General features: G+C 43.7%; 1 protein-coding gene across 4 annotated transcripts in view; it reads right to left on the minus strand.

The window, feature by feature from the left end:
* Window positions 1-7,353, minus strand: part of RIPK1 (receptor interacting serine/threonine kinase 1) — a 19,232-nt gene extending 11,879 nt beyond the window's left edge. For 2 of the 4 annotated variants that reach the window (XM_042869939.1, XM_042869944.1), the window contains exons 1-5: window positions 7,277-7,353; window positions 6,487-6,581; window positions 4,552-4,749; window positions 3,209-3,362; window positions 2,102-2,239 (exon numbers count right to left, since the gene is read on the minus strand). In XM_042869939.1, the coding sequence (XP_042725873.1) occupies window positions 2,102-2,239; window positions 3,209-3,362; window positions 4,552-4,703 (444 nt within the window). In that variant the 5' untranslated portion in view covers window positions 4,704-4,749; window positions 6,487-6,581; window positions 7,277-7,353. Of the gene's footprint in view, window positions 1-2,101; window positions 2,240-3,208; window positions 3,363-4,551; window positions 4,750-6,486; window positions 6,993-7,086; window positions 7,157-7,276 lie in introns of those variants that run through there. The other 2 variants (XM_042869942.1, XM_042869943.1) reach the window with 2 other exon arrangements.
* Between the last annotated feature and the right edge of the window lie 7,185 nt (window positions 7,354-14,538).

The raw sequence follows: 14,538 nt of genomic DNA on the forward strand, positions 1-14,538 counted from the left end.
CCAATAAAATATTACTGCCAACTGGAAACCTAATTATTAGCTTAAGAGCAGGTGGAGCAATGGTACAGTGCAAGGGGAAAAACATTCTGTTTTGCTCATAGTGACAATCTTGTTTGAGATATGCTTTGCTGTACTCACAGCACAACAGAAGATCCACAAAAGCAGTAGCTAAGATTCAGGAATAACATATGAGAAGCATGTACATCACCACCTCCCCCTTTCCATTTAGAATCCATCTAACTCAACCCCCCCTTACTCCTTTCTACAAAAAAGGAGAGGAATTAGATCCAAAGTGATGCAATGCATTTGCTGTAAGAGACATGGAAAAAGGACAGCATGAAAAAAGTAAAAGCCAGAGTGTCTGGGTACTGTGCACTGGACAACGTGACATTACTGAAAGCCTAGGGTGCTGTTTTACAACAACTAGACTAATGGCTGATGGTGAACAAACTAATTTTACCCTCCTTTTCTCACAGACTCCTCCTGTGTGCTCTCTTGGCTTATTCTGGTCCTGTACTGGCAGGGCATGTAGTGCTGGGCACTCAACTGGCTTGCTGAACTAAGTGCTCCCTGACAGAAGGGTGGCCAGAAAGGCAAAATGTAATCTGATTGGTTTGGCTTCCTGAGTTATACTGGGGACAGGGTGGCCAAAGTCCAGGAATTCAACAGGAGAGGAAAAATGAAAGAAAGTGGGACTACCTCATTTGGCCACAGGAAGCTGTGAACTCAGCTAGTTGTGTAACCCAATCACTTCAGATACAACTGGAGTGACACATTGCTTCACTTCTAACTCTTCTCCTGCTGCCTCTACCTAGCTTACTGTTCCTCTTCAGTTTCTAAAGCTTTCAGTTAAATTTAGAGGAGATATATTCAAGGAGGAAGAAATTCTAAGTTAAGACCTGCTGAGGACTTAGGTCCAAGTTCATGTCTAAAAGTGAGAGGAGGCCTAATGTGGCGGAGGAAAACCTGATAAAAAATCCTCCTGCATTATTTTATTTTAACAGCTATTATTTATGATGTGCTTTTTCCCTTTACAAATATTGGCAATGTTAAACGCATCTGAACAGACAGATCATTCAACAGCTGCCTTACATGAGACTTTTGGTCAAACTGCTAAGTCTGATCTGATTCTGAATTTCACCCTGAGCTCCAGTTTGCCATACAGTGTGATAACAATCTGATTTGTGCCTGGCTGTATAAGCAGTCTGAAACCCCCCAAATCATCCAATTAACCTGGAAAGTGGATAATGAGGTGGTGGGTTTGTTGTGGGTTTTTTGTTTTGGTAAAAAAAAACAAAACAATACAAGCTTATCTCTCTTTTCTGCAAGGTGCTCATACTGCACTATGACTTGCTACTATCTTAATCTTGTCAAATTATTTCTCATTAATTTATGTGTGAGAAGTATCAAGTGCCAGAGTTTTCTTCACAACATTCTATCACTAGTTTCCTATTGTAATGAGTTGATTATCTCAGTAACTCACCTTGACCACAACAACTGATGAGGACTGCTGCAAATTCTACTCGGGTTTATTGAGCAGTGGGCTCTATCTGCATACGTCTCGATCCAAAAGCCCTCTGAAGTTAATAGAAGGACTTTGGAACAGGTTTATAAATCATTCTCTGAAGTAGTCTCCTGCTGCTTTTTCTTTTTTGTAGCTGCTGGCTGTCATTTAAAAATGATGACTAAGGGGAAAAAAAGAGGGAGACAACAGAGAAGATAAAAAGGAGAAGAAGAAAAAAGAGTTAGAGGCAGGATGAGAAATTCCAGCAACAAAGGACAAAAGACACGATCCTTAAGATACTTTTTGATTCAAATTATGTGTGCTGAAATTTGTTCTTTTTTCTTTCAAGCTGTTTCATTATTCACTAATTCTCACTACTATTGCTCAGTAGTAGCTGTAGGGATATTTTTTTTCACAGATGGGGGCAGATTACGCAAATCTCAGGTGCAGAGCTTGTGTAGGTCACTGCTAATATCGTCCTAGCTCAGTGAAACACAGAAGAGTTCATCTACCCATCAGGAATACCATCTGAACGCAGACACACTGTGGTCTGTGATGCAAATTATCAGCATTCTCCATTCTCACTTTAACATGCACCTTAATGTGGAAGTCTTTATCCACAAGGATGTTTTCCGGTTTTAGGTCTTTGTGCACTAAGCCTTGCCCGTGTAGATAAAGCATTCCTTCTATGATCTCCAGGATGAAACGCCCTTTCACTGACAAAGGTACTGGGAGCTGAAATGAATGAAAGCCGTATGTTAAAGAATGCTATTACAACCATCAGTAAGAAACAGTATTTAACTAAGTTTGTTTCCTAGTCCTATGAATGCCTCTGCTCAAGACAGGGTATGAAATGAACTAAAGGTCCTTCCTGAATCTAAATTATTCTATTACGGTAGTTTTAGAGTCACTCCATATTTACAAAAGCACCTTTTTTAAGAAAATTCTTCAGATATTTTTACAAACATACTCCATTAACTCTGAACCTACAACTGTGGTCTGTGCCTCTGCAACGCACAGGGAAGCCAAAGCTGTATTCTGATTTTACAACCTGCCATCTCTAGAGCAGGCAGGGTGCTGCTGGCCCTTTAACACAGAAAAGAGAATCAGAAACTAAAAGGACTGCATCCTCTGCAGATGGCAGTAACATCTTGGCCCCTCACTGCAAGAAAGATATTGAGGCCCTGGAACGTGTTCAAAGGAGGGCAACAAAGCTGGTGAGGAGTCTGGAACACAGGCCTATGAGGAGAGGCTGAAGGAGCTGGGAATGTTCAGCCTGGAGAAGAGGAGGCTCAGGGGAGACCTTATTGCTCTCTATAACTTCCTGAAGGGAGGTTGTAGTGAGCTGGGGGTCGGCCTCTTCTCTCGTGTCATCAGTGATAGGACCAGAGGGAATGGCTTCAAGCTACGGCAGGGGAGATTCAGGCTGGACATGAGGAAGTATTACTTTTCAGAAAGGGTGGTCAGGCACTGGAATGGACTGCCCAGGGAGGTGGTGGAATCACCGACGCTGGTGGTGTTCAAGGAAAGACTGGATGTTGTGTTGAGGGACATGGTTTAGTAGGAGCTATTGGGAATAGGTGAACGGTTGGACTGGGTGATCTTTTAGGTCTTTTCCAACCTTAGTGATTCTATGATTCTATCTTGTCCCTCTCAATCATCATCCGAAAAGAGCAGCAAGGGATGAAGCAATTCACCGCTCACTTTTTGGAGCACTTTCATCATGTTGCCCCGGTGCACATACTCCATCACAAGTGAGTAGTTTCCATCTTCCAAAATTACACCTAGTAGTTTTACCACACGGTCGTGCTGCAGATTGCGCATAATCCTGCCTTCTTCAAGGAGGGAAGCATTACATCTGCAAAAAAAGCAATTACTCTGAATGTGGGCTAGGAAAAAACACAGGAATGAAAACACTGTTGATTGATCACGAAAATGATAGCCAAACATCAACCTCCCCAGAGCTGCTGGAAGATGAACCATTTCTTCTCTTTGTTTTGAACTGGTACAGTGTATTTACTATAGAGTCTACCCACATACTGGATGCTGATAACATTTACTATGGATGATGGGTTTAGAGTGAACTCGAAGTCTGGTCACCTGGGCCATAGTACAACTCACCAGTAGTCACGGGTGTGCAGACAGGAGCTCACGATTAGAGAAGGAAGGTATCCATGCATTTAGATATAAGTAGGGATGGTATTTTACTATTACCCCTGTTAAGTCACAGGCAAATGGAAGCAAGAACAGCTTGAGACTGTATTGCTCACTAATGCTTTCCTAGCCTGTGACTAAAAGGGAAACTGCTTTCTCCCTCTGTCTTCCTCTCCAGTACTAGAGAAGGTAGTTGTTTTTACTTTAAGCTCACTTAGCTTAAGACTTTTGATTCAAGACTTTTAAGGAATAAAAAACTTAAACAGCCTGGACAATGAGACTGAAAAGAAACAAAACCAGAAACAAAGCTGGCAAGCTTGTCGTTTTTAACTGTTTGTCCCAGCCATCAGTGCAATCTGCAAACTACCAGAATCTCTTAATTCACTTTACACTGGCAAAATAAAAGCAAATTTAATTAAATCAGTGAATTAAATCAGTGGGTTTAGCTCACAGTTCTTCTCAGAAGAGAGAGCTACATTCTTGGTATCATAACTGTAGGGCTGGAGTACTGCTGACAGACAGTGTCTGTTTAGTTCCTAGTGGACATTTATATTGAAAACTGATCGGCAAGCTTGAAAATAACGTGTCCTCTGAGTTCCTGCATCTGCTTAGGTGTGCAAGACTTAACAGTTCACAGCAGCACACACCTCGCAAAAAAAAACAAACCAGAACAACAAACCTGGGAACTTCCCTGTACTGAGTTAGACCTGCAGAAAAGGTGGCTAGTGAGGGAAAAGTGAAAATTTGAAGGAAAGCTGCTGGTGCTCGTTTTAAGAGTGTTTTCCCCCAGCATCTCCAGAATCCAAAGATCTTAAATTATTAACTTTTCTTTAGATTTATCTCCATTGAGTTTGAAGGACTCGTTAAACTGAAAGAATACATCTTCAACTTACTCAGTGCGCTGGGGTCCTGTATATACTGTTTTTAATACTACGTATCCATATGTCCTGTGAAGGCATAACGAAATTTTTCCATATCCTCCAGCATCTAATTGTTGTTTGTCTATCAAATCCTCTGTGCTCATGTGGATGTCATCCAGTGACATGTTTGCAGGCTTTGTGGCTTAGCAATAAAAAGGAAATGAAGTCTTCCTATAGGAAAGAGAAAAAGAAAGTGTCATTATTCAGCATTTAGCTGTTCCACTAAGTAAGCTTCTATGTAAGGAGAGGGACACTGGCATATATACTCTTATAACTCCTCTGAACTAGCTGCATTTCAAAGGGCCTCAGTGTGAAACTGAAGATACTGCTGTTCTCTTGTAGGATGGGACCTTAAGATCACAAGTGATGTATTCTATCAATCCATTACAGTTATATTAAAGTGATGTTAAACTGTTTCCTCGCCTGATTGCTGCAAATCACTGTTAATAATAATAATATGTGTTCCTATCCATATAATATGTAGTGGATTGGTACTGTCCTTGTACCTCATGCTTCGCTTGCAAAAACTGAGAACCCGAAAAACTAAGGGCCACAGTTCCAAGGGCAGGTTGTGCATAGCAATTCTGAGAGGCAATTTATTTTCTATATTGCTTGAATGTAGGTCTACCAGGTGCCTATATACTTATATAAATCTAAGATACATCTTAAGCATCTTTGCAAATTCAGCTTTCAAGAGTTTGCTTAAAACAAAGGGAAGTTTTCTCTGGATGATGAGAGAACCCAGCTTCTGTAGAAAACTCCTTTTCACAGCTGCCTCAATTTAAGGAGACAAACACTGGCAAGGACTGTGGTGGGGATATAAGGCAATGCTCTCTTGTCCCCATCCCTTGGCTTGCAGTAACTCCTGAATAAAACAACAACAACAAAAAAGACTGAGAACTTGGGAGAGCCTTGCAATGGGTAGGCGAGTCACCCCAGTGAATACCCAAACCATTTTAAGCTTTTGATAAAGCTGCAGTACTCTCTTGCCTGACGTGTCTCTCAGGCGGTAATCATGTTATGTCATGTAAAGGAAAAGCTTTCTAATAAAAGGCAAAGTCCAAGAGACCAGAAGGGTTGCACAGTTGTGGTTTCTTCCGGGTGGCTGTGACAGCTATAACACAGGCACTGTCAGCAGCAATAGATTAGTTTATTCAGGACCTGAAGGAAGAGAGATGATGATGTGCAGATCCGGAAACTGGCTGATTGTTTCTATACTGACAAGCCAAAATAGGGAAGATTAAAGAATAATAACTTGCTGTATTCTGTAAAATACAGAAAGCAACAGTTCCTTCCCTGTACATGTATATGCTATGATCTGTTGTCATACAGACAACAGGAAATCCTTCTTACAGTTGAAGCAGTTTGCTCTTCTCAGAGTTTTTTTCTTTGGCTTTCCTAGACTTGAAAGAATTCTGATTGTGTTTTGTTGGAGTGCTAGCCTGCCTAGAAAGCACAGGCACCTTGTGCTGCTGGAAATCCCCGCTGCTGCTCTTGTCTCCTTGGAAGTTCCCAGTGATGGTCTTATGGCTTCCTTGGTGTAGTTGGTGAGATGCTGCTGATGGGTATAGGTGTCCAGAGTACAAAGGCCTGAATTCAGTCATGAGACTTTAACATCAGGCTGGATGTGGCTCTGGGCAGCCTGGTCTGGTGGTTGGCAACCCTGCACAGAGCAGGGGGGTTGAAACTCGATGATCACTGTGGTCCTTTTCAACCCAGGCCATTCTGTGATTCTGTGATCCATAGTGAGGTATGCATGCTAATGGTAATATCACATCTAAGTAGGAAGTGCTCATGCAAGAACTGCACGTACTGCTTTTTCTGAACACAAATTACATACATAGGTGTGTATTATTTAAAGACTACTTATTTCAGTATGCTACCTAATGAGGTACTGGCTGTTGTTACCTGGGAGTGTCAGATAATGCAGAAATCAAGGAGGAAGGCTCAGGTCCATTCAAAGCTTTTTGAGATACATGGCGATTCAGACGTGTCCTTAGCACCTGTGATACAGCAATACATACATTAAGTGTCTGTGATTGAGAGAAAAGACGTTTTGTGGTTCAGCTCAGCCTAGCCTTACAGAGGCCAACTCTACTTCTTGCAGGCAGTTTGTATCCTATAAAGTCACTCTCACCAGTACAGTTGGTCGATTACAAAACACATTATTCCCAACATAATTCTCTGAGCGTCTGTATTGAGGAAGGAAAGAAGCAGACAGTAAGGATACGCAGAGCGCTCTGGTAAAAGAGCAGAGGGACACGGGGAAGGGCGGAGCAGAGAGGGTCTGCGGGACGCTTTGCAGCAGTACAACGGTATCACGTCGCTTTATAAGCGCTCACAAAGACGCGCATCCCTCCGCAGGACACAGCACGGGCAGCCCGGCTGTCAGGACCCGGGCTTTGGTTCCGGCCTACTTTTCGCCGGCCGGCAGCGCGTCCTCCTTGGGCTCCTGTTGGCGGCTTCCTGCCCGCCGGCCCCGCTCGTGCCGCCTCCCCGCTCTCTCACCGTTCCCGCGTGCCGCACACCGCGCCGCGCCTCGCCTCTCTGGGGCCGTCAGTCCGGCGGGCACCGAGGCCGGCCCGGGAGCCGCGAGCCGACGGCGGCGTCGCCGCAAGATGGGGGCGGCGCAGGGCTTTCGGTTTCGGTGGGGCGGCCGGCTTCCCGGTCCGCTCTGCCCCGCTCCTTCCAGCCTTACCGTGGCTGCGGGCTCCGTCCTGTGGCCTCGCCGGCCCCTGCCGAGCCCCGCGGCCCGGCGGCGGAGTTCTCGCCGCGTCCCGCCGCTGCGCCTGCTCGGAAGTGGAGGAGGCGGCTCGGGCTGCGGCTGTCGCTCCTCCGTCGGCTCTTGCGTAGGGTAACCGGGACTGCGCGAAAGTCACACACCCTGCGACGGGAAGCGGCGGCGCGGCGCTTCGGGCGCGGGCCTGGAGGGGCAGGGATGCGGCTGATAACGCAGACGTTGCAGAAACGCGTTTCTTTGCTGCGGCGGGCAGCAAAGGGCAGCGTGGTGTGGAGGAAGCGTGGCTCAGCTGCAGAAATACATAACCTAGAAGGACCGGCAGAAAGCATCCAGTCCATTCAGCTCGGTAAAGGTCACGTGTCTGTCCCCCCCACCCCGCCCACTTCTGTCAAACTTGCTTGTCATACTAACAGCAAGGAAGACTGCACAACTTCTTAACGCATTCTATTATTTTCATCAGGAAGGCTGTTCTAAAATACAACAGGCTAATGTAGCATCTTTACATAAGACCAATCCCCAAATCACAGTTTGTTCAGTGAATAACTGCCTTTTCCATTCTAGGGAATTCTTGCACTCTTCACAGCGCTGAGTAGGTGCCGCAGAGTTCAGGGCTCGGCACCAACAGAACAGCAGCAGCAGGTCCATGTGGGAGGTAACAGCAGCCCATAGTTTATGTTTAAGGGAGGGGGTCTTTCTGCAGCTGGAGTTCAAGCTCTAGAAATGTGATGAAGTGTCCCAGTAAGGGATGCAGTGGCCTGTTTCCATTTCCTGGTGGAAGCTGAGGGCCGAGGCTATTGCAGATCCAAAAGAAACACAATGGCCAGGGTAGAATTGTTTAATTCTGTGCTAAACCCCACAGTGAGTTTCCTTGATAAGGTTCCTTTGCTGCAAAGGACTTCTGAGGCTATGTTTGTGTCAGTCCCATGCTTCTCTTGCAAACAAAATAATCATACTTTCTTTAGTATTGTAAAACCTTTGAGGTTTTACAATGGTGTGTAATGCTGGCATATCCTGGAGCTCTGGCCCTCTGCAAATACAGAAATCAACCTTTATTCCCCTCTGTGGTTGTCATCAAGGAATCTGATTTTTTTAAACCACCGGTGCATCCTTATTTGCCCTTTCAGAGAAAGAGGCAGTCTGACTTGTGCCTTCTGTTTCTCCTTAAATATCTTTATGGATGATCTGACACCAAGCTGGGAGGGAGTGTTGATCTGCCTGAGGGTAGGAAGGCCCTACAGAGGGACCTGGGTAGGCTGGATTGATGGGGTGAGGCCAATTGTTCAGCAGGACCAAGTGCTGTGTCTTGCACTTTAATTGCAACAACCCCATACATTGGTGCAGAGTGACTGGAAGGCTGCGCATCAGAAGCAGACCTGGAGGAGTTCAAGAAATGTGCAGATGTGACACTGAGAGACATGGTTAGTGGGCATGCTTGTGATGGATCGGCAGTTGGACGTGATGATCTTAGAGGTCTTTCCAACCTTAATGATCTACGATTCTGCTCTATAATTCTGCTGGCCAGCATGTTCCTCCACAAGAGACAGGAGGCTCATACCTGGCTGCTTTCTGTAAAGTGTCTCTTTGGAAAGAGAGGTGGGAAATGGTGCGTGGAGAGGCAGAACAACCTTGGTGGTAACATGGTCGCTTCAAGGCTGAAGTTTCCTCCTTGGGCCTGAAGACAGTTTTCTACACTTTGTTAGACAAACAGCTTCTTTTCAGTAAGTCTCCACAAAATGCTGAGTCCAACTGCTACTGCTCTAAATAATAATAAATAATAATTATAATCAATAATGATGATGATGGCTTGTGCATCGCTGTTACCAGCTGATTCTGGATTGACTAGAATGGAAACAGTCATGGGCGTTTAATGCTCTGGCAGCTCTGAACGGAAGGGCTGTTAACACCTGTAGTAATTCAGAGGCCTAGGGCAGTCATGGTGAGATGGCAAATTAAGTTTAATGTAATTTGAGGACAGGTGTTTCTTGGTTATCCGTATTATGAAGTGTTGTAAAGAAGGCTGTACTGAAACCTACAGTCCAGAGATTCTGAGATGGTGTAGCAATTAGTTCAGTCATATCTCAGAACTGTGGGGAAGTCATTCACTTTTGGCTTTCTGTTGCAATGCCAGGCATTATGAAAATCATTTGACAGTGTTTTGTTGTTGGGTTTCTTTGATGCTCTTTGTTTTTGTTTTTCTGCTTCTTTGGAGCTTTGCATTATGTCCGTGGCTGAAGATAGGAAGTAAGATGCCTAAATCTCTAACAGTTGTGTGGTTGAAAACCTTTCAGTATTAGTAGTAATTTACCAGTGAGCCCTGGACAAAAAAGAGACAGAAATTAACATTTCTTTGTTGGTTCTCAGCAGCTCAGTGTTGCCTGTTCTGACAGCCCTTCTTAAAATGAATAGGGAAAATGAACTGATCCAGAAATGCAGTCTGAAGTTACACAGAAATCTCTTAATTGTCACTGAGAAGAAAGGAAGGCTATCCCGCAATGGGCAATAACCTCAATACTATTTTTTAAGGCTTTTCACAATAATGTTTTTATATGAGCAAAAATGTTAAATTGTGGTATTAATGAAAATAAAATAAACTCACAGGCACTGCTGCACTGCTGAAAAATGGTGGGGGCTGATAAACAGGGAGCATCAGAACACCAAAGTGCTGGACCGAGGTTACCTGGAACAGTTACCCATCTTAGGAATCTCAAAAATGAAATGAGATCACAATAAGTTTGTGCTGTATAGGGAAAGGAACTTCTTAACAGAAAACTGAATTTCCTTCCTTTCTGCTTGTGACTGTGGTTAGCTGCCAGGTAGCTGCTCAGAGGCCCTTTCTTTTCTGTGTCTCATGTGCATTAGGAGCTGTGTAGGGACCGGCACTCAGGTGGGATGTGGGTCTGATGGCGCCGTGGCTGCAGGCTCCATGGGGAGCAGCAGGAAGGAGCGATCCGTCACACTGAATGTTCCCAGCTCTGGAGTCAATGCTGAGAGGTTAATTCTGGGCTCAGCACCCTGCCCGGATGATGTACAGAGGGATGATCGGTGGACAATACCGTAAGGGTATTTGTCTGTAATCTTTCTGTAATCTACCTTTTAATCTAAAGCTAAAGCATTATCTGGTCTAATTGATCCCACTGCTGTCCAACAGCTGTCAAGATATTCTGTTGTACAGTTGATTTTACAGGGAGAGACTGTGATGTTTAGATACCTTTGGCCCACCAGTTCTACAAGAACTACTGAATTTCTGTGATGCCATAGAGAGTAGAGGAGGAAGAAGCTGCAGCACTGTGCAACAGTCAGCATTGAGGGCCATATCCCCTAAGGGAGCACAAAAGTAGAATGTGATGCCCCGTGAGATGTGGGACTGCTGTTGTGACTGAATGCAGCCACAATTTCCTATTGTAATTAAGTTAGAACTTCCACAATCCTCCTTGGATGCTGAGGTGTGGCCCAGCAGCAGCTGTAAGTGTAGAGAATAGTAAGAGGATTTACTTTCCCTGGGGCTTTATATTGAGTTCCAGTAAAGGCATTACCTTTGCTTTCCACATCCCACTGGAGTAAACTGTACTTGCAGATGTGGCAGTCTGCTTTTTGAAAAAAGGTGGTTAGTCCTTGTTTTTTTTCCCATGTCAGATATTAGCAAAAAAACGTTCTCATTTCATCAAGGGCAATTCTCAATTCAATAACGGCTGTGAAGTGCTTTGGCTGCACAATCCTAGAGAAGAAACGGGCTTTCTTCTGTAGTCATGGCACCCACTTGGCAGAAAGCTGTATCCCCTGTCTCCCCTGCATCCCCTCCAGTTGCAGCCACCCAAACTGAGCTCTCAGGGGAACATGTGACCAGCCAGGGTGTGCTCGAGCTTCCTGTGAGTCAGGTGGCAGCAGCATTTTCTTTCAGCCTTCTGGTAGCAGGGAGCAATACTGACAGGAACAACAGACCCAGCTGATCCACATGTGGCTCCAAGGCTGGTATCACTGACACAGTTTTGTGTTTCTAGATCATAGGATGGTCTACACGACACCAGGCCTGCTGGCATCTAATGGGATGCACATTTCTCATGGCATTTTTGTACAAGAGTTACTGGGGCTGATCAGTAGAACTTTAATGCAGATTCCAGGGGAAAAGGAATAAAACCAGACAAGCAAATAATGGAGATGTTGTGGTAGGAGTCTGCTATGTGCCACCCAGTCAGGACAATGATAGCAATGAATTATTCTTTAAGAATCATAGAATGGTTTGGGTTGGAAGGGACCTTTAAGATCATCTACTTCCAGTTCCCTGCTATAGGCAGGGACACCTCTCACTAGACCAGGTTGCTTAAAGCCTCATCCAGCCTGGCCTAGAAAGCCTCAGGGAGGGGCATTCACTGCCTCGCTGGGCAACCTGTTCCAGTGTCTCACCACCCTCACAGTAAAGAATTTCTTCCTGATATCTAGTCTAAATCTACTCTCTTCCAGTTTAAAGCCATTTCCCCTTTCCTGTTTCTACATGCCCTTATAAAAAGTCCCTCCCAGCTTTCCTGTATGCCCCTTCAGGTACTGGAATGCTGCTACGTGGCCTCGTTGGAGCCTTCTCTTCTGCAGACTGAACAGCCCCAACTCTCTCAGCCTGATTACTAAGAGCTTATTACTAAAGAACTAAAGAGATACCTCTGGATCAGCTGCTCTTGTCCTTAGGGGTGACTTCAACTTGCTGCTGCAAACCAGTACAGGACATTCATCCTTTACTTTGATGATAACTTGTTGGTACAAAGAGAGCTCACTAAGGAATGTGCTCCTCTTTTAAATAGAGAGGGTTTATATGGGTGAAGTTGCCATCTAGATCATAGTGACTGGGAAGTAGTTGAGTTTAAAATCTTTGCTAGGAGGCAAACTACCACCAAAACTTCAACCCCGAATGTAGGGAGAGCAGATTTCAGGCTGCTCAGGAAACTAATGAACAAGGTCTCCTGGGAAACTGCTTTTGAAGGAACTGGCAAGTGTTGCTCTTCCCCAATATTTGTAGGCAAAGATTCTTTTAGACTTTTTTTACTTTTTGATTTTTTTAACTAAGGCTGGAATAGTTCTCAGTTATCTGTGTAGTGACTCACCTAATTTAAAAGGAAACATCATAATCTTGTAGCTTCATTTTTAAGTATATGAATCCCCTCAGAATGATGAGACTGTCTGGCACAGAAACTTCAGATTACCATGAGCTTCAATTATTTTCTTTTGTTTTGTGTATGTAAAGTCTTGAGGCTTTAGTATATGTATTAATATATTAAGATTTTTCTTTAAAAAATGAAATTGTGTATGAATTATGCTTGGTATTTATTATTGGCTGCTCCTTTCCAGCAGAATCTTTTTGCAACTTGTATATTGGAGCAGGCAACCAACCTCTAGTGAGATTGTTCCAGGAATGAAACATTTAAAGCAAAGAGGGAACTACTGAAAACTGTGAGGTTTTTGAAACCTGGCTTAAAAGCACCTTAAGGGCATTTTGATTTTTCTAGGCTACGAACCTTCCTGGTAATATAAATCAGATGGGGATCTATTTATTTATCCGTGTCTTTCTGACATTGCAAATGTCTTCACCTGCTGTAATAGAATATAAAATAAAGGAAAATTGTTATGATTTTTTGGAAAAAATTGTCAGAGAACAAGTCCAGTGCTGCCTAAACATGTGTGGGATAGGAGGATCAGCTACGAGAACATGAAGATCTAGACTAAATGAGCAGGAAAGCACATTGCCCTTATACCCTTCTCCCCAGTCTGAGACAGAGCTGAAGTTACCTAGCTCTAGCTGGCTCTGACAAAGTCAGTGTAGTTTTGATAGGACTGTATTTAGCCTCTAGTGATACAGCAGAGCAACATATTTTTAGAGTTAAATTGCTGTAACATTTCCAGTACTTCTAAGAAATTGATACTGTCCTTTTTTTCTCTTCTTTTCTTTCCTTATTAACTGCAGACCACTGTCTAAAAATTCTCCCTTGAGGTTTTTGAAAGGCACGTGCCACGACACACATGTACCATGCACAGTGCGTGCCACATGGGAGGCACTGAAAGTGTCTCAGCACTCACTATTGCGCAGTTGGCTGGCTTCTAAAGCACTGCAAGAGCAGCCTTCTGCAAACATGATCTAATTTGGTATGTGTCCACACCCTTAGACACAGTTCAGAGTTCTGATTACCTCTTCCCAGAATAGGTATAGCAAAGGTAGACATGAAATAAAGGATTGACAAGAATTATGTGCCACGTGGAGCAGTTTCTGTGTGGGAGAAGACTACGCAGGAATCAACTGAGATGACTGTAAAGAGTTGCAGTTGGATAGTTGTTCTTGGTTTATTTACAGACCCCATCATCTCTCTGTGTAATGGCTTTCAAATTGCAATGATGTTTTACATATGAGCAGTTAAAGCACATGCAGAGTGATGATCTGACTGATACAGTCTATTTACATTTCCAGGAGGCTTTTGACCGTATTTCCTATGAGAATTTTTGATGGAAAGGTAAAGTTAAGAAAGGTTACAGCATGGACACATATCTAAAAGACAGGACAAAGAAGGCCATTGTAAATGGTCAGTTCTCTGTTCATGGGTTGTTACAAGTCAGCTTCTGCAGGGATCTGTACTGCTGAAAATAAATGATGTGGAAAAGGGTGTGAGTACTGAGGTTAAGAAAGTTTGCTGAAAGTTTCTTCCAATGTGGTCTGGGTTTATTTAAGGCTTTGCTTTTATTTTATCTTCATATACTTTGGAAAAAAAATAATCAAGTTCCAAACATTCATAGACTAGCTTGTATTTATGAAGGAACTTTCCATAATTTCATTATTCAAGCAAGTAAACTGTGATTAATAGTCCAGCTCATTGATGAGTACTTGGAAAAAACCAAGTAAGTACCAAAACAAATACTCCATGCACAACAGGTACGAAATACTGAAACAAATCATGTTCAACAAAAAGTAAGTATAAGCAGACAGAAGCCTAGATTCGTTGTCCTCGTGGTGACAGCTGCAGGAGGAGCAAAGATTTCTGAGGTTAGGTTTGGACCGCGTGTAACTAGCTGTTCTTTCAATTCTAGTCACAATTGTAGGCTGCCTTGTGTCACAGAGAGTGTGTGTGGCAGGGGTGCCTGGGTTTTTTGTTTGATCCATTGTTTTAATGAATTTTTAAAGTTCAATGATGCCGAAAGCTTACTGTGATGTGCAAACCTGATGATAGGTGGGTCAGTAGTTGTGAGGC

Source organism: Lagopus leucura, unplaced genomic scaffold, assembly GCF_019238085.1.
Source record: "Lagopus leucura isolate 7727_CA_CO unplaced genomic scaffold, USGS_WTPT01 Super-Scaffold_100002, whole genome shotgun sequence".
In the NCBI taxonomy this organism is placed as follows: domain Eukaryota; kingdom Metazoa; phylum Chordata; class Aves; order Galliformes; family Phasianidae; genus Lagopus; species Lagopus leucura.